The 17,523-nt window shown below is 44.0% G+C and overlaps 1 protein-coding gene across 5 annotated transcripts in view; it reads right to left on the bottom strand.

Annotated features, from left to right (window-relative positions):
- col6a3 (collagen, type VI, alpha 3) overlaps nucleotides 1–17,523 on the bottom strand; it is a 65,259-nt gene that overhangs the window by 38,506 nt on the left and 9,230 nt on the right. For all 5 annotated transcript variants that reach the window (XM_053233865.1, XM_053233868.1, XM_053233866.1 and 2 more), the window contains exons 12-31: nucleotides 16,520–17,119; nucleotides 15,746–16,345; nucleotides 14,948–15,544; nucleotides 13,900–14,499; nucleotides 13,126–13,725; nucleotides 12,328–12,924; nucleotides 11,280–11,879; nucleotides 10,506–11,105; nucleotides 9,708–10,304; nucleotides 8,660–9,259; nucleotides 7,886–8,485; nucleotides 7,088–7,684; nucleotides 6,040–6,639; nucleotides 5,266–5,865; nucleotides 4,468–5,064; nucleotides 3,420–4,019; nucleotides 2,646–3,245; nucleotides 1,848–2,444; nucleotides 800–1,399; nucleotides 26–625 (exon numbers count right to left, since the gene is read on the bottom strand). In XM_053233865.1, the coding sequence (XP_053089840.1) occupies nucleotides 26–625; nucleotides 800–1,399; nucleotides 1,848–2,444; nucleotides 2,646–3,245; nucleotides 3,420–4,019; nucleotides 4,468–5,064; nucleotides 5,266–5,865; nucleotides 6,040–6,639; nucleotides 7,088–7,684; nucleotides 7,886–8,485; nucleotides 8,660–9,259; nucleotides 9,708–10,304; nucleotides 10,506–11,105; nucleotides 11,280–11,879; nucleotides 12,328–12,924; nucleotides 13,126–13,725; nucleotides 13,900–14,499; nucleotides 14,948–15,544; nucleotides 15,746–16,345; nucleotides 16,520–17,119 (11,982 nt within the window). The remainder of the gene's footprint in view (nucleotides 1–25; nucleotides 626–799; nucleotides 1,400–1,847; nucleotides 2,445–2,645; nucleotides 3,246–3,419; nucleotides 4,020–4,467; nucleotides 5,065–5,265; nucleotides 5,866–6,039; nucleotides 6,640–7,087; nucleotides 7,685–7,885; nucleotides 8,486–8,659; nucleotides 9,260–9,707; nucleotides 10,305–10,505; nucleotides 11,106–11,279; nucleotides 11,880–12,327; nucleotides 12,925–13,125; nucleotides 13,726–13,899; nucleotides 14,500–14,947; nucleotides 15,545–15,745; nucleotides 16,346–16,519; nucleotides 17,120–17,523) is intronic.

Below are 17,523 nucleotides of genomic sequence, written 5' to 3'. Positions count from 1 at the left end.
ATCTATCGCTTTCAGACAGTCATACCAAGAGAAGGCGGGGAGGGTGGAGTGATGGGAACTGCCACAGCCTCTATAGAAGTCAGAAGTTGCTCTTGGACATTTGGGAGCTCAGTGAAATCTGACACGGTCAGAGCAAAACGGGGGCCAAATGAAATTCTCTCAAGTTCGTTGCTATCAGAGTCCCTTGTTCCTATTCCGAAAATCAAGATTCCCAGATCCTTCAGCGCCGAAGCTGGGATATCGACATTGTCAAACGACCTTCCGGCACTCAACAGGATCAGCATCTGTGGTACACCCTCCAGTCGTCTGCTACCCGAGGAGGCAGTAAATACGTTGTCTCTGACGTACTGTAGAGCTGCCCCTATGTTTAGGGGCCTTCCTCCTTTGTGCCTCAAAGCTCTGACTGTGCCAAGAAGGTCCTCCTTTGTTGTGTATGTCTTAAGATAGAAATGGATTTCAGCATCTCTGCTGAACTGGACTACAGAAACACGGTCTTTGTTCTCGCCTACATTCAACCTCTCCACCACTCGTTGAACAAAGTCTATCATTGCCGGGAACCCATTCCTATTGCCGTCTGACCCATCCAGCAGGAAAACAACATCTCTCCTTGGTACACGAGCCTCAACTAGGGATAATTAAGGTTGAAAAATACAGAACATCGTAAAGAAGTTAACAATAGGCTTGCTGTGCGAAGCAGCAGTCTGACACATGCTGGATCGATTTTACTGACTGCTCTACATGTCTAGTAAAACTTAAAATAACTCTGGGGGAAAAAAAGGCCTCAAAATGCTCGGCTTACCTATTGTTGTTGGAGAGATGCCTGTGGCTCCTACAAGTGCAGTGTTAATGATGGAGAGAAGCTGCTCTTGTACATTAGGGAGGTAAGTAAAGTCTGTCACTGAGAGTGTGGAACTAGGGTCATTTGAGATCTTCCGCAATTCATTGCTATCTGAGCCTACTGATCCCACAGAAAAGATCAAGACTCCAAGCTCTTTCAGGGATGAGGCTGGCACGTCGACATTATCAAATGACCTTCCTCCACTCAACAAAATCAATACCTGAGGAACACCCTGTAAACGTCTGCTTCCAGCCGAGGTGCTGAAAACGCTGTCCCTCACATACTGGAGAGCAATTCCTGTGTTCAGAGGTCTCCCTCCTTTGTGCCTCAGACCTCTAACGGTGTCGAGAATGCTCTCCTTTGTCGCGTATGTGTTGAGATAGAAATGCACCTCTGGATCTCTGCTGAATTGAGCTACAGACACATGGTCTCTCTCCTCTGATACATGCAATCTCTCCACAATGCTTTGAACGAAATCACGCATTGCTGGGAAATAATTCCTAGTACCATCTGAACCATCCAGAAGGAATACGACATCTCTCCGGTCAAATCTTTGGTCAACTACAGACAGTGGAATACAAAAAATGTCATATCAAACTTTCTTGGACAATTTTAAAAGTAACCTCTCTCCCATTCACAGTCTGTATTGTAGAAGAGTTGATTGAATTGCCTTGTCTTTTTTTTTTTTTTCTTTTTACACCATTTGGCAGGAGTAGCTTGGTGACCATGCAAGGTACCTGAGACCTGACTGCAAGGGGAATTGCACAATTGCATTTCGGCTACAATCGTAGAGATGGCCTCCGAGATCTAGGCCATGTGTGCTAGAAACTTTATAAAACATAACTACCATACTCTCGAAACGGACTGAAGTAGTCTAAAACCCTGGTAAAGTATCTGTAAACTTACCTCGTGCATGCTAAATACAATTAAAAAAAAGGTACATGGTATGGTGGAATTGCAAAACTGTCTGTGCTGTCAGTTTGATCACTGTTGTTAAAATATACCTTACCTATCACTGTAGGTATCACTGGCATTACGTCTAGAAGTGCAGTGCTGAGAGTGGTGTAAAATTGCTGCTGGACACTGCCTAGGTCAGAGAGCTCAGAAACTGTCTGAGCGTAGGAAGGACCACTTGCAATTCTCTCAATTTCACTGCTCACATTCCTGGTGCCAACACCAAAAATTAAGACTCCACTCTCTTTCAGGGCAGAGGCCGGTTGATCAACATTATCTGTTGACCTTGATCTCCTGAGCAGAATGAGGACACTAGGCACACCCTGTTGATGTCTACTGCCAGCAGAGGCAGTGAACACATTTTCTCTCACATATTGGAGAGCTGACCCTGTGTTGACACGTCTCCCGCCTTTGTGCTTTACATTGCTGATGGCATTGAGGATTTCGTCTTTTGTTGAATAGGTATTCAGATAGAAATGCACCTCAGCATTTGTACTGTACTGCACCACTGAAACATGGTCCATACTCTCCTCAAAGTTAAATTTTTCCACTACCCTTTGTACAAAGTCAAGCATGGCAGGGAATCCATTCCTAGTCCCATCTGATCCATCCAGGAGGAAGACAACATCCTTTCTGGGAACCTCATAATCAACTAAGAAAGAAACAAATCCATTAACGCCAAAATATTTTGGTAAAATGCATCGGTTTGAATAAGCAGTAACAAAGAAACATTTACAATGAGTAATTTCAGTTTTGTTTCTAATGTAGGATCTGTTTATGAAGATGACACACAATTTAATGAAAAGCACAGTCATGCTAATCAAAGTAATCTATCGCTTTCAGACAGTCATACCAAGAGAAGGCGGGGAGGGTGGAGTGATGGGAACTGCCACAGCCTCTATAGAAGTCAGAAGTTGCTCTTGGACATTTGGGAGCTCAGTGAAATCTGACACGGTCAGAGCAAAACGGGGGCCAAATGAAATTCTCTCAAGTTCGTTGCTATCAGAGTCCCTTGTTCCTATTCCGAAAATCAAGATTCCCAGATCCTTCAGCGCCGAAGCTGGGATATCGACATTGTCAAACGACCTTCCGGCACTCAACAGGATCAGCATCTGTGGTACACCCTCCAGTCGTCTGCTACCCGAGGAGGCAGTAAATACGTTGTCTCTGACGTACTGTAGAGCTGCCCCTATGTTTAGGGGCCTTCCTCCTTTGTGCCTCAAAGCTCTGACTGTGCCAAGAAGGTCCTCCTTTGTTGTGTATGTCTTAAGATAGAAATGGATTTCAGCATCTCTGCTGAACTGGACTACAGAAACACGGTCTTTGTTCTCGCCTACATTCAACCTCTCCACCACTCGTTGAACAAAGTCTATCATTGCCGGGAACCCATTCCTATTGCCGTCTGACCCATCCAGCAGGAAAACAACATCTCTCCTTGGTACACGAGCCTCAACTAGGGATAATTAAGGTTGAAAAATACAGAACATCGTAAAGAAGTTAACAATAGGCTTGCTGTGCGAAGCAGCAGTCTGACACATGCTGGATCGATTTTACTGACTGCTCTACATGTCTAGTAAAACTTAAAATAACTCTGGGGGAAAAAAAGGCCTCAAAATGATCGGCTTACCTATTGTTGTTGGAGAGATGCCTGTGGCTCCTACAAGTGCAGTGTTAATGATGGAGAGAAGCTGCTCTTGTACATTAGGGAGGTAAGTAAAGTCTGTCACTGAGAGTGTGGAACTAGGGTCATTTGAGATCTTCCGCAATTCATTGCTATCTGAGCCTACTGATCCCACAGAAAAGATCAAGACTCCAAGCTCTTTCAGGGATGAGGCTGGCACGTCGACATTATCAAATGACCTTCCTCCACTCAACAAAATCAATACCTGAGGAACACCCTGTAAACGTCTGCTTCCAGCCGAGGTGCTGAAAACGCTGTCCCTCACATACTGGAGAGCAATTCCTGTGTTCAGAGGTCTCCCTCCTTTGTGCCTCAGACCTCTAACGGTGTCGAGAATGCTCTCCTTTGTCGCGTATGTGTTGAGATAGAAATGCACCTCTGGATCTCTGCTGAATTGAGCTACAGACACATGGTCTCTCTCCTCTGATACATGCAATCTCTCCACAATGCTTTGAACGAAATCACGCATTGCTGGGAAATAATTCCTAGTACCATCTGAACCATCCAGAAGGAATACGACATCTCTCCGGTCAAATCTTTGGTCAACTACAGACAGTGGAATACAAAAAATGTCATATCAAACTTTCTTGGACAATTTTAAAAGTAACCTCTCTCCCATTCACAGTCTGTATTGTAGAAGAGTTGATTGAATTGCCTTGTCTTTTTTTTTTTTTTCTTTTTACACCATTTGGCAGGAGTAGCTTGGTGACCATGCAAGGTACCTGAGACCTGACTGCAAGGGGAATTGCACAATTGCATTTCGGCTACAATCGTAGAGATGGCCTCCGAGATCTAGGCCATGTGTGCTAGAAACTTTATAAAACATAACTACCATACTCTCGAAACGGACTGAAGTAGTCTAAAACCCTGGTAAAGTATCTGTAAACTTACCTCGTGCATGCTAAATACAATTAAAAAAAAGGTACATGGTATGGTGGAATTGCAAAACTGTCTGTGCTGTCAGTTTGATCACTGTTGTTAAAATATACCTTACCTATCACTGTAGGTATCACTGGCATTACGTCTAGAAGTGCAGTGCTGAGAGTGGTGTAAAATTGCTGCTGGACACTGCCTAGGTCAGAGAGCTCAGAAACTGTCTGAGCGTAGGAAGGACCACTTGCAATTCTCTCAATTTCACTGCTCACATTCCTGGTGCCAACACCAAAAATTAAGACTCCACTCTCTTTCAGGGCAGAGGCCGGTTGATCAACATTATCTGTTGACCTTGATCTCCTGAGCAGAATGAGGACACTAGGCACACCCTGTTGATGTCTACTGCCAGCAGAGGCAGTGAACACATTTTCTCTCACATATTGGAGAGCTGACCCTGTGTTGACACGTCTCCCGCCTTTGTGCTTTACATTGCTGATGGCATTGAGGATTTCGTCTTTTGTTGAATAGGTATTCAGATAGAAATGCACCTCAGCATTTGTACTGTACTGCACCACTGAAACATGGTCCATACTCTCCTCAAAGTTAAATTTTTCCACTACCCTTTGTACAAAGTCAAGCATGGCAGGGAATCCATTCCTAGTCCCATCTGATCCATCCAGGAGGAAGACAACATCCTTTCTGGGAACCTCATAATCAACTAAGAAAGAAACAAATCCATTAACGCCAAAATATTTTGGTAAAATGCATCGGTTTGAATAAGCAGTAACAAAGAAACATTTACAATGAGTAATTTCAGTTTTGTTTCTAATGTAGGATCTGTTTATGAAGGTGACACACAATTTAATGAAAAGCACAGTCATGCTAATCAAAGTAATCTATCGCTTTCAGACAGTCATACCAAGAGAAGGCGGGGAGGGTGGAGTGATGGGAACTGCCACAGCCTCTATAGAAGTCAGAAGTTGCTCTTGGACATTTGGGAGCTCAGTGAAATCTGACACGGTCAGAGCAAAACGGGGGCCAAATGAAATTCTCTCAAGTTCGTTGCTATCAGAGTCCCTTGTTCCTATTCCGAAAATCAAGATTCCCAGATCCTTCAGCGCCGAAGCTGGGATATCGACATTGTCAAACGACCTTCCGGCACTCAACAGGATCAGCATCTGTGGTACACCCTCCAGTCGTCTGCTACCCGAGGAGGCAGTAAATACGTTGTCTCTGACGTACTGTAGAGCTGCCCCTATGTTTAGGGGCCTTCCTCCTTTGTGCCTCAAAGCTCTGACTGTGCCAAGAAGGTCCTCCTTTGTTGTGTATGTCTTAAGATAGAAATGGATTTCAGCATCTCTGCTGAACTGGACTACAGAAACACGGTCTTTGTTCTCGCCTACATTCAACCTCTCCACCACTCGTTGAACAAAGTCTATCATTGCCGGGAACCCATTCCTATTGCCGTCTGACCCATCCAGCAGGAAAACAACATCTCTCCTTGGTACACGAGCCTCAACTAGGGATAATTAAGGTTGAAAAATACAGAACATCGTAAAGAAGTTAACAATAGGCTTGCTGTGCGAAGCAGCAGTCTGACACATGCTGGATCGATTTTACTGACTGCTCTACATGTCTAGTAAAACTTAAAATAACTCTGGGGGAAAAAAAGGCCTCAAAATGCTCGGCTTACCTATTGTTGTTGGAGAGATGCCTGTGGCTCCTACAAGTGCAGTGTTAATGATGGAGAGAAGCTGCTCTTGTACATTAGGGAGGTAAGTAAAGTCTGTCACTGAGAGTGTGGAACTAGGGTCATTTGAGATCTTCCGCAATTCATTGCTATCTGAGCCTACTGATCCCACAGAAAAGATCAAGACTCCAAGCTCTTTCAGGGATGAGGCTGGCACGTCGACATTATCAAATGACCTTCCTCCACTCAACAAAATCAATACCTGAGGAACACCCTGTAAACGTCTGCTTCCAGCCGAGGTGCTGAAAACGCTGTCCCTCACATACTGGAGAGCAATTCCTGTGTTCAGAGGTCTCCCTCCTTTGTGCCTCAGACCTCTAACGGTGTCGAGAATGCTCTCCTTTGTCACGTATGTGTTGAGATAGAAATGCACCTCTGGATCTCTGCTGAATTGAGCTACAGACACATGGTCTCTCTCCTCTGATACATGCAATCTCTCCACAATGCTTTGAACGAAATCACGCATTGCTGGGAAATAATTCCTAGTACCATCTGAACCATCCAGAAGGAATACGACATCTCTCCGGTCAAATCTTTGGTCAACTACAGACAGTGGAATACAAAAAATGTCATATCAAACTTTCTTGGACAATTTTAAAAGTAACCTCTCTCCCATTCACAGTCTGTATTGTAGAAGAGTTGATTGAATTGCCTTGTCTTTTTTTTTTTTTTCTTTTTACACCATTTGGCAGGAGTAGCTTGGTGACCATGCAAGGTACCTGAGACCTGACTGCAAGGGGAATTGCACAATTGCATTTCGGCTACAATCGTAGAGATGGCCTCCGAGATCTAGGCCATGTGTGCTAGAAACTTTATAAAACATAACTACCATACTCTCGAAACGGACTGAAGTAGTCTAAAACCCTGGTAAAGTATCTGTAAACTTACCTCGTGCATGCTAAATACAATTAAAAAAAAGGTACATGGTATGGTGGAATTGCAAAACTGTCTGTGCTGTCAGTTTGATCACTGTTGTTAAAATATACCTTACCTATCACTGTAGGTATCACTGGCATTACGTCTAGAAGTGCAGTGCTGAGAGTGGTGTAAAATTGCTGCTGGACACTGCCTAGGTCAGAGAGCTCAGAAACTGTCTGAGCGTAGGAAGGACCACTTGCAATTCTCTCAATTTCACTGCTCACATTCCTGGTGCCAACACCAAAAATTAAGACTCCACTCTCTTTCAGGGCAGAGGCCGGTTGATCAACATTATCTGTTGACCTTGATCTCCTGAGCAGAATGAGGACACTAGGCACACCCTGTTGATGTCTACTGCCAGCAGAGGCAGTGAACACATTTTCTCTCACATATTGGAGAGCTGACCCTGTGTTGACACGTCTCCCGCCTTTGTGCTTTACATTGCTGATGGCATTGAGGATTTCGTCTTTTGTTGAATAGGTATTCAGATAGAAATGCACCTCAGCATTTGTACTGTACTGCACCACTGAAACATGGTCCATACTCTCCTCAAAGTTAAATTTTTCCACTACCCTTTGTACAAAGTCAAGCATGGCAGGGAATCCATTCCTAGTCCCATCTGATCCATCCAGGAGGAAGACAACATCCTTTCTGGGAACCTCATAATCAACTAAGAAAGAAACAAATCCATTAACGCCAAAATATTTTGGTAAAATGCATCGGTTTGAATAAGCAGTAACAAAGAAACATTTACAATGAGTAATTTCAGTTTTGTTTCTAATGTAGGATCTGTTTATGAAGATGACACACAATTTAATGAAAAGCACAGTCATGCTAATCAAAGTAATCTATCGCTTTCAGACAGTCATACCAAGAGAAGGCGGGGAGGGTGGAGTGATGGGAACTGCCACAGCCTCTATAGAAGTCAGAAGTTGCTCTTGGACATTTGGGAGCTCAGTGAAATCTGACACGGTCAGAGCAAAACGGGGGCCAAATGAAATTCTCTCAAGTTCGTTGCTATCAGAGTCCCTTGTTCCTATTCCGAAAATCAAGATTCCCAGATCCTTCAGCGCCGAAGCTGGGATATCGACATTGTCAAACGACCTTCCGGCACTCAACAGGATCAGCATCTGTGGTACACCCTCCAGTCGTCTGCTACCCGAGGAGGCAGTAAATACGTTGTCTCTGACGTACTGTAGAGCTGCCCCTATGTTTAGGGGCCTTCCTCCTTTGTGCCTCAAAGCTCTGACTGTGCCAAGAAGGTCCTCCTTTGTTGTGTATGTCTTAAGATAGAAATGGATTTCAGCATCTCTGCTGAACTGGACTACAGAAACACGGTCTTTGTTCTCGCCTACATTCAACCTCTCCACCACTCGTTGAACAAAGTCTATCATTGCCGGGAACCCATTCCTATTGCCGTCTGACCCATCCAGCAGGAAAACAACATCTCTCCTTGGTACACGAGCCTCAACTAGGGATAATTAAGGTTGAAAAATACAGAACATCGTAAAGAAGTTAACAATAGGCTTGCTGTGCGAAGCAGCAGTCTGACACATGCTGGATCGATTTTACTGACTGCTCTACATGTCTAGTAAAACTTAAAATAACTCTGGGGGAAAAAAAGGCCTCAAAATGATCGGCTTACCTATTGTTGTTGGAGAGATGCCTGTGGCTCCTACAAGTGCAGTGTTAATGATGGAGAGAAGCTGCTCTTGTACATTAGGGAGGTAAGTAAAGTCTGTCACTGAGAGTGTGGAACTAGGGTCATTTGAGATCTTCCGCAATTCATTGCTATCTGAGCCTACTGATCCCACAGAAAAGATCAAGACTCCAAGCTCTTTCAGGGATGAGGCTGGCACGTCGACATTATCAAATGACCTTCCTCCACTCAACAAAATCAATACCTGAGGAACACCCTGTAAACGTCTGCTTCCAGCCGAGGTGCTGAAAACGCTGTCCCTCACATACTGGAGAGCAATTCCTGTGTTCAGAGGTCTCCCTCCTTTGTGCCTCAGACCTCTAACGGTGTCGAGAATGCTCTCCTTTGTCGCGTATGTGTTGAGATAGAAATGCACCTCTGGATCTCTGCTGAATTGAGCTACAGACACATGGTCTCTCTCCTCTGATACATGCAATCTCTCCACAATGCTTTGAACGAAATCACGCATTGCTGGGAAATAATTCCTAGTACCATCTGAACCATCCAGAAGGAATACGACATCTCTCCGGTCAAATCTTTGGTCAACTACAGACAGTGGAATACAAAAAATGTCATATCAAACTTTCTTGGACAATTTTAAAAGTAACCTCTCTCCCATTCACAGTCTGTATTGTAGAAGAGTTGATTGAATTGCCTTGTCTTTTTTTTTTTTTTCTTTTTACACCATTTGGCAGGAGTAGCTTGGTGACCATGCAAGGTACCTGAGACCTGACTGCAAGGGGAATTGCACAATTGCATTTCGGCTACAATCGTAGAGATGGCCTCCGAGATCTAGGCCATGTGTGCTAGAAACTTTATAAAACATAACTACCATACTCTCGAAACGGACTGAAGTAGTCTAAAACCCTGGTAAAGTATCTGTAAACTTACCTCGTGCATGCTAAATACAATTAAAAAAAAGGTACATGGTATGGTGGAATTGCAAAACTGTCTGTGCTGTCAGTTTGATCACTGTTGTTAAAATATACCTTACCTATCACTGTAGGTATCACTGGCATTACGTCTAGAAGTGCAGTGCTGAGAGTGGTGTAAAATTGCTGCTGGACACTGCCTAGGTCAGAGAGCTCAGAAACTGTCTGAGCGTAGGAAGGACCACTTGCAATTCTCTCAATTTCACTGCTCACATTCCTGGTGCCAACACCAAAAATTAAGACTCCACTCTCTTTCAGGGCAGAGGCCGGTTGATCAACATTATCTGTTGACCTTGATCTCCTGAGCAGAATGAGGACACTAGGCACACCCTGTTGATGTCTACTGCCAGCAGAGGCAGTGAACACATTTTCTCTCACATATTGGAGAGCTGACCCTGTGTTGACACGTCTCCCGCCTTTGTGCTTTACATTGCTGATGGCATTGAGGATTTCGTCTTTTGTTGAATAGGTATTCAGATAGAAATGCACCTCAGCATTTGTACTGTACTGCACCACTGAAACATGGTCCATACTCTCCTCAAAGTTAAATTTTTCCACTACCCTTTGTACAAAGTCAAGCATGGCAGGGAATCCATTCCTAGTCCCATCTGATCCATCCAGGAGGAAGACAACATCCTTTCTGGGAACCTCATAATCAACTAAGAAAGAAACAAATCCATTAACGCCAAAATATTTTGGTAAAATGCATCGGTTTGAATAAGCAGTAACAAAGAAACATTTACAATGAGTAATTTCAGTTTTGTTTCTAATGTAGGATCTGTTTATGAAGATGACACACAATTTAATGAAAAGCACAGTCATGCTAATCAAAGTAATCTATCGCTTTCAGACAGTCATACCAAGAGAAGGCGGGGAGGGTGGAGTGATGGGAACTGCCACAGCCTCTATAGAAGTCAGAAGTTGCTCTTGGACATTTGGGAGCTCAGTGAAATCTGACACGGTCAGAGCAAAACGGGGGCCAAATGAAATTCTCTCAAGTTCGTTGCTATCAGAGTCCCTTGTTCCTATTCCGAAAATCAAGATTCCCAGATCCTTCAGCGCCGAAGCTGGGATATCGACATTGTCAAACGACCTTCCGGCACTCAACAGGATCAGCATCTGTGGTACACCCTCCAGTCGTCTGCTACCCGAGGAGGCAGTAAATACGTTGTCTCTGACGTACTGTAGAGCTGCCCCTATGTTTAGGGGCCTTCCTCCTTTGTGCCTCAAAGCTCTGACTGTGCCAAGAAGGTCCTCCTTTGTTGTGTATGTCTTAAGATAGAAATGGATTTCAGCATCTCTGCTGAACTGGACTACAGAAACACGGTCTTTGTTCTCGCCTACATTCAACCTCTCCACCACTCGTTGAACAAAGTCTATCATTGCCGGGAACCCATTCCTATTGCCGTCTGACCCATCCAGCAGGAAAACAACATCTCTCCTTGGTACACGAGCCTCAACTAGGGATAATTAAGGTTGAAAAATACAGAACATCGTAAAGAAGTTAACAATAGGCTTGCTGTGCGAAGCAGCAGTCTGACACATGCTGGATCGATTTTACTGACTGCTCTACATGTCTAGTAAAACTTAAAATAACTCTGGGGGAAAAAAAGGCCTCAAAATGATCGGCTTACCTATTGTTGTTGGAGAGATGCCTGTGGCTCCTACAAGTGCAGTGTTAATGATGGAGAGAAGCTGCTCTTGTACATTAGGGAGGTAAGTAAAGTCTGTCACTGAGAGTGTGGAACTAGGGTCATTTGAGATCTTCCGCAATTCATTGCTATCTGAGCCTACTGATCCCACAGAAAAGATCAAGACTCCAAGCTCTTTCAGGGATGAGGCTGGCACGTCGACATTATCAAATGACCTTCCTCCACTCAACAAAATCAATACCTGAGGAACACCCTGTAAACGTCTGCTTCCAGCCGAGGTGCTGAAAACGCTGTCCCTCACATACTGGAGAGCAATTCCTGTGTTCAGAGGTCTCCCTCCTTTGTGCCTCAGACCTCTAACGGTGTCGAGAATGCTCTCCTTTGTCGCGTATGTGTTGAGATAGAAATGCACCTCTGGATCTCTGCTGAATTGAGCTACAGACACATGGTCTCTCTCCTCTGATACATGCAATCTCTCCACAATGCTTTGAACGAAATCACGCATTGCTGGGAAATAATTCCTAGTACCATCTGAACCATCCAGAAGGAATACGACATCTCTCCGGTCAAATCTTTGGTCAACTACAGACAGTGGAATACAAAAAATGTCATATCAAACTTTCTTGGACAATTTTAAAAGTAACCTCTCTCCCATTCACAGTCTGTATTGTAGAAGAGTTGATTGAATTGCCTTGTCTTTTTTTTTTTTTTCTTTTTACACCATTTGGCAGGAGTAGCTTGGTGACCATGCAAGGTACCTGAGACCTGACTGCAAGGGGAATTGCACAATTGCATTTCGGCTACAATCGTAGAGATGGCCTCCGAGATCTAGGCCATGTGTGCTAGAAACTTTATAAAACATAACTACCATACTCTCGAAACGGACTGAAGTAGTCTAAAACCCTGGTAAAGTATCTGTAAACTTACCTCGTGCATGCTAAATACAATTAAAAAAAAGGTACATGGTATGGTGGAATTGCAAAACTGTCTGTGCTGTCAGTTTGATCACTGTTGTTAAAATATACCTTACCTATCACTGTAGGTATCACTGGCATTACGTCTAGAAGTGCAGTGCTGAGAGTGGTGTAAAATTGCTGCTGGACACTGCCTAGGTCAGAGAGCTCAGAAACTGTCTGAGCGTAGGAAGGACCACTTGCAATTCTCTCAATTTCACTGCTCACATTCCTGGTGCCAACACCAAAAATTAAGACTCCACTCTCTTTCAGGGCAGAGGCCGGTTGATCAACATTATCTGTTGACCTTGATCTCCTGAGCAGAATGAGGACACTAGGCACACCCTGTTGATGTCTACTGCCAGCAGAGGCAGTGAACACATTTTCTCTCACATATTGGAGAGCTGACCCTGTGTTGACACGTCTCCCGCCTTTGTGCTTTACATTGCTGATGGCATTGAGGATTTCGTCTTTTGTTGAATAGGTATTCAGATAGAAATGCACCTCAGCATTTGTACTGTACTGCACCACTGAAACATGGTCCATACTCTCCTCAAAGTTAAATTTTTCCACTACCCTTTGTACAAAGTCAAGCATGGCAGGGAATCCATTCCTAGTCCCATCTGATCCATCCAGGAGGAAGACAACATCCTTTCTGGGAACCTCATAATCAACTAAGAAAGAAACAAATCCATTAACGCCAAAATATTTTGGTAAAATGCATCGGTTTGAATAAGCAGTAACAAAGAAACATTTACAATGAGTAATTTCAGTTTTGTTTCTAATGTAGGATCTGTTTATGAAGGTGACACACAATTTAATGAAAAGCACAGTCATGCTAATCAAAGTAATCTATCGCTTTCAGACAGTCATACCAAGAGAAGGCGGGGAGGGTGGAGTGATGGGAACTGCCACAGCCTCTATAGAAGTCAGAAGTTGCTCTTGGACATTTGGGAGCTCAGTGAAATCTGACACGGTCAGAGCAAAACGGGGGCCAAATGAAATTCTCTCAAGTTCGTTGCTATCAGAGTCCCTTGTTCCTATTCCGAAAATCAAGATTCCCAGATCCTTCAGCGCCGAAGCTGGGATATCGACATTGTCAAACGACCTTCCGGCACTCAACAGGATCAGCATCTGTGGTACACCCTCCAGTCGTCTGCTACCCGAGGAGGCAGTAAATACGTTGTCTCTGACGTACTGTAGAGCTGCCCCTATGTTTAGGGGCCTTCCTCCTTTGTGCCTCAAAGCTCTGACTGTGCCAAGAAGGTCCTCCTTTGTTGTGTATGTCTTAAGATAGAAATGGATTTCAGCATCTCTGCTGAACTGGACTACAGAAACACGGTCTTTGTTCTCGCCTACATTCAACCTCTCCACCACTCGTTGAACAAAGTCTATCATTGCCGGGAACCCATTCCTATTGCCGTCTGACCCATCCAGCAGGAAAACAACATCTCTCCTTGGTACACGAGCCTCAACTAGGGATAATTAAGGTTGAAAAATACAGAACATCGTAAAGAAGTTAACAATAGGCTTGCTGTGCGAAGCACCAGTCTGACACATGCTGGATCGATTTTACTGACTGCTCTACATGTCTAGTAAAACTTAAAATAACTCTGGGGGAAAAAAAGGCCTCAAAATGATCGGCTTACCTATTGTTGTTGGAGAGATGCCTGTGGCTCCTACAAGTGCAGTGTTAATGATGGAGAGAAGCTGCTCTTGTACATTAGGGAGGTAAGTAAAGTCTGTCACTGAGAGTGTGGAACTAGGGTCATTTGAGATCTTCCGCAATTCATTGCTATCTGAGCCTACTGATCCCACAGAAAAGATCAAGACTCCAAGCTCTTTCAGGGATGAGGCTGGCACGTCGACATTATCAAATGACCTTCCTCCACTCAACAAAATCAATACCTGAGGAACACCCTGTAAACGTCTGCTTCCAGCCGAGGTGCTGAAAACGCTGTCCCTCACATACTGGAGAGCAATTCCTGTGTTCAGAGGTCTCCCTCCTTTGTGCCTCAGACCTCTAACGGTGTCGAGAATGCTCTCCTTTGTCGCGTATGTGTTGAGATAGAAATGCACCTCTGGATCTCTGCTGAATTGAGCTACAGACACATGGTCTCTCTCCTCTGATACATGCAATCTCTCCACAATGCTTTGAACGAAATCACGCATTGCTGGGAAATAATTCCTAGTACCATCTGAACCATCCAGAAGGAATACGACATCTCTCCGGTCAAATCTTTGGTCAACTACAGACAGTGGAATACAAAAAATGTCATATCAAACTTTCTTGGACAATTTTAAAAGTAACCTCTCTCCCATTCACAGTCTGTATTGTAGAAGAGTTGATTGAATTGCCTTGTCTTTTTTTTTTTTTTCTTTTTACACCATTTGGCAGGAGTAGCTTGGTGACCATGCAAGGTACCTGAGACCTGACTGCAAGGGGAATTGCACAATTGCATTTCGGCTACAATCGTAGAGATGGCCTCCGAGATCTAGGCCATGTGTGCTAGAAACTTTATAAAACATAACTACCATACTCTCGAAACGGACTGAAGTAGTCTAAAACCCTGGTAAAGTATCTGTAAACTTACCTCGTGCATGCTAAATACAATTAAAAAAAAGGTACATGGTATGGTGGAATTGCAAAACTGTCTGTGCTGTCAGTTTGATCACTGTTGTTAAAATATACCTTACCTATCACTGTAGGTATCACTGGCATTACGTCTAGAAGTGCAGTGCTGAGAGTGGTGTAAAATTGCTGCTGGACACTGCCTAGGTCAGAGAGCTCAGAAACAGTCTGAGCGTAGGAAGGACCACTTGCAATTCTCTCAATTTCACTGCTCACATTCCTGGTGCCAACACCAAAAATTAAGACTCCACTCTCTTTCAGGGCAGAGGCCTGTTGATCAACATTATCTGTTGACCTTGATCTCCTGAGCAGAATGAGGACACTAGGCACACCCTGTTGATGTCTACTGCCAGCAGAGGCAGTGAACACATTTTCTCTCACATATTGGAGAGCTGACCCTGTGTTGACACGTCTCCCGCCTTTGTGCTTTACATTGCTGATGGCATTGAGGATTTCGTCTTTTGTTGAATAGGTATTCAGATAGAAATGCACCTCAGCATTTGTACTGTACTGCACCACTGAAACATGGTCCATACTCTCCTCAAAGTTAAATTTTTCCACTACCCTTTGTACAAAGTCAAGCATGGCAGGGAATCCATTCCTAGTCCCATCTGATCCATCCAGGAGGAAGACAACATCCTTTCTGGGAACCTCATAATCAACTAAGAAAGAAACAAATCCATTAACGCCAAAATATTTTGGTAAAATGCATCGGTTTGAATAAGCAGTAACAAAGAAACATTTACAATGAGTAATTTCAGTTTTGTTTCTAATGTAGGATCTGTTTATGAAGGTGACACACAATTTAATGAAAAGCACAGTCATGCTAATCAAAGTAATCTATCGCTTTCAGACAGTCATACCAAGAGAAGGCGGGGAGGGTGGAGTGATGGGAACTGCCACAGCCTCTATAGAAGTCAGAAGTTGCTCTTGGACATTTGGGAGCTCAGTGAAATCTGACACGGTCAGAGCAAAACGGGGGCCAAATGAAATTCTCTCAAGTTCGTTGCTATCAGAGTCCCTTGTTCCTATTCCGAAAATCAAGATTCCCAGATCCTTCAGCGCCGAAGCTGGGATATCGACATTGTCAAACGACCTTCCGGCACTCAACAGGATCAGCATCTGTGGTACACCCTCCAGTCGTCTGCTACCCGAGGAGGCAGTAAATACGTTGTCTCTGACGTACTGTAGAGCTGCCCCTATGTTTAGGGGCCTTCCTCCTTTGTGCCTCAAAGCTCTGACTGTGCCAAGAAGGTCCTCCTTTGTTGTGTATGTCTTAAGATAGAAATGGATTTCAGCATCTCTGCTGAACTGGACTACAGAAACACGGTCTTTGTTCTCGCCTACATTCAACCTCTCCACCACTCGTTGAACAAAGTCTATCATTGCCGGGAACCCATTCCTATTGCCGTCTGACCCATCCAGCAGGAAAACAACATCTCTCCTTGGTACACGAGCCTCAACTAGGGATAATTAAGGTTGAAAAATACAGAACATCGTAAAGAAGTTAACAATAGGCTTGCTGTGCGAAGCAGCAGTCTGACACATGCTGGATCGATTTTACTGACTGCTCTACATGTCTAGTAAAACTTAAAATAACTCTGGGGGAAAAAAAGGCCTCAAAATGATCGGCTTACCTATTGTTGTTGGAGAGATGCCTGTGGCTCCTACAAGTGCAGTGTTAATGATGGAGAGAAGCTGCTCTTGTACATTAGGGAGGTAAGTAAAGTCTGTCACTGAGAGTGTGGAACTAGGGTCATTTGAGATCTTCCGCAATTCATTGCTATCTGAGCCTACTGATCCCACAGAAAAGATCAAGACTCCAAGCTCTTTCAGGGATGAGGCTGGCACGTCGACATTATCAAATGACCTTCCTCCACTCAACAAAATCAATACCTGAGGAACACCCTGTAAACGTCTGCTTCCAGCCGAGGTGCTGAAAACGCTGTCCCTCACATACTGGAGAGCAATTCCTGTGTTCAGAGGTCTCCCTCCTTTGTGCCTCAGACCTCTAACGGTGTCGAGAATGCTCTCCTTTGTCGCGTATGTGTTGAGATAGAAATGCACCTCTGGATCTCTGCTGAATTGAGCTACAGACACATGGTCTCTCTCCTCTGATACATGCAATCTCTCCACAATGCTTTGAACGAAATCACGCATTGCTGGGAAATAATTCCTAGTACCATCTGAACCATCCAGAAGGAATACGACATCTCTCCGGTCAAATCTTTGGTCAACTACAGACAGTGGAATACAAAAAATGTCATATCAAACTTTCTTGGACAATTTTAAAAGTAACCTCTCTCCCATTCACAGTCTGTATTGTAGAAGAGTTGATTGAATTGCCTTGTCTTTTTTTTTTTTTTCTTTTTACACCATTTGGCAGGAGTAGCTTGGTGACCATGCAAGGTACCTGAGACCTGACTGCAAGGGGAATTGCACAATTGCATTTCGGCTACAATCGTAGAGATGGCCTCCGAGATCTAGGCCATGTGTGCTAGAAACTTTATAAAACATAACTACCATACTCTCGAAACGGACTGAAGTAGTCTAAAACCCTGGTAAAGTATCTGTAAACTTACCTCGTGCATGCTAAATACAATTAAAAAAAAGGTACATGGTATGGTGGAATTGCAAAACT

Source organism: Pangasianodon hypophthalmus, chromosome 5 (genome assembly GCF_027358585.1).
Source record: "Pangasianodon hypophthalmus isolate fPanHyp1 chromosome 5, fPanHyp1.pri, whole genome shotgun sequence".
In the NCBI taxonomy this organism is placed as follows: domain Eukaryota; kingdom Metazoa; phylum Chordata; class Actinopteri; order Siluriformes; family Pangasiidae; genus Pangasianodon; species Pangasianodon hypophthalmus.
This window is presented reverse-complemented; position numbering and strand designations above follow the sequence as displayed.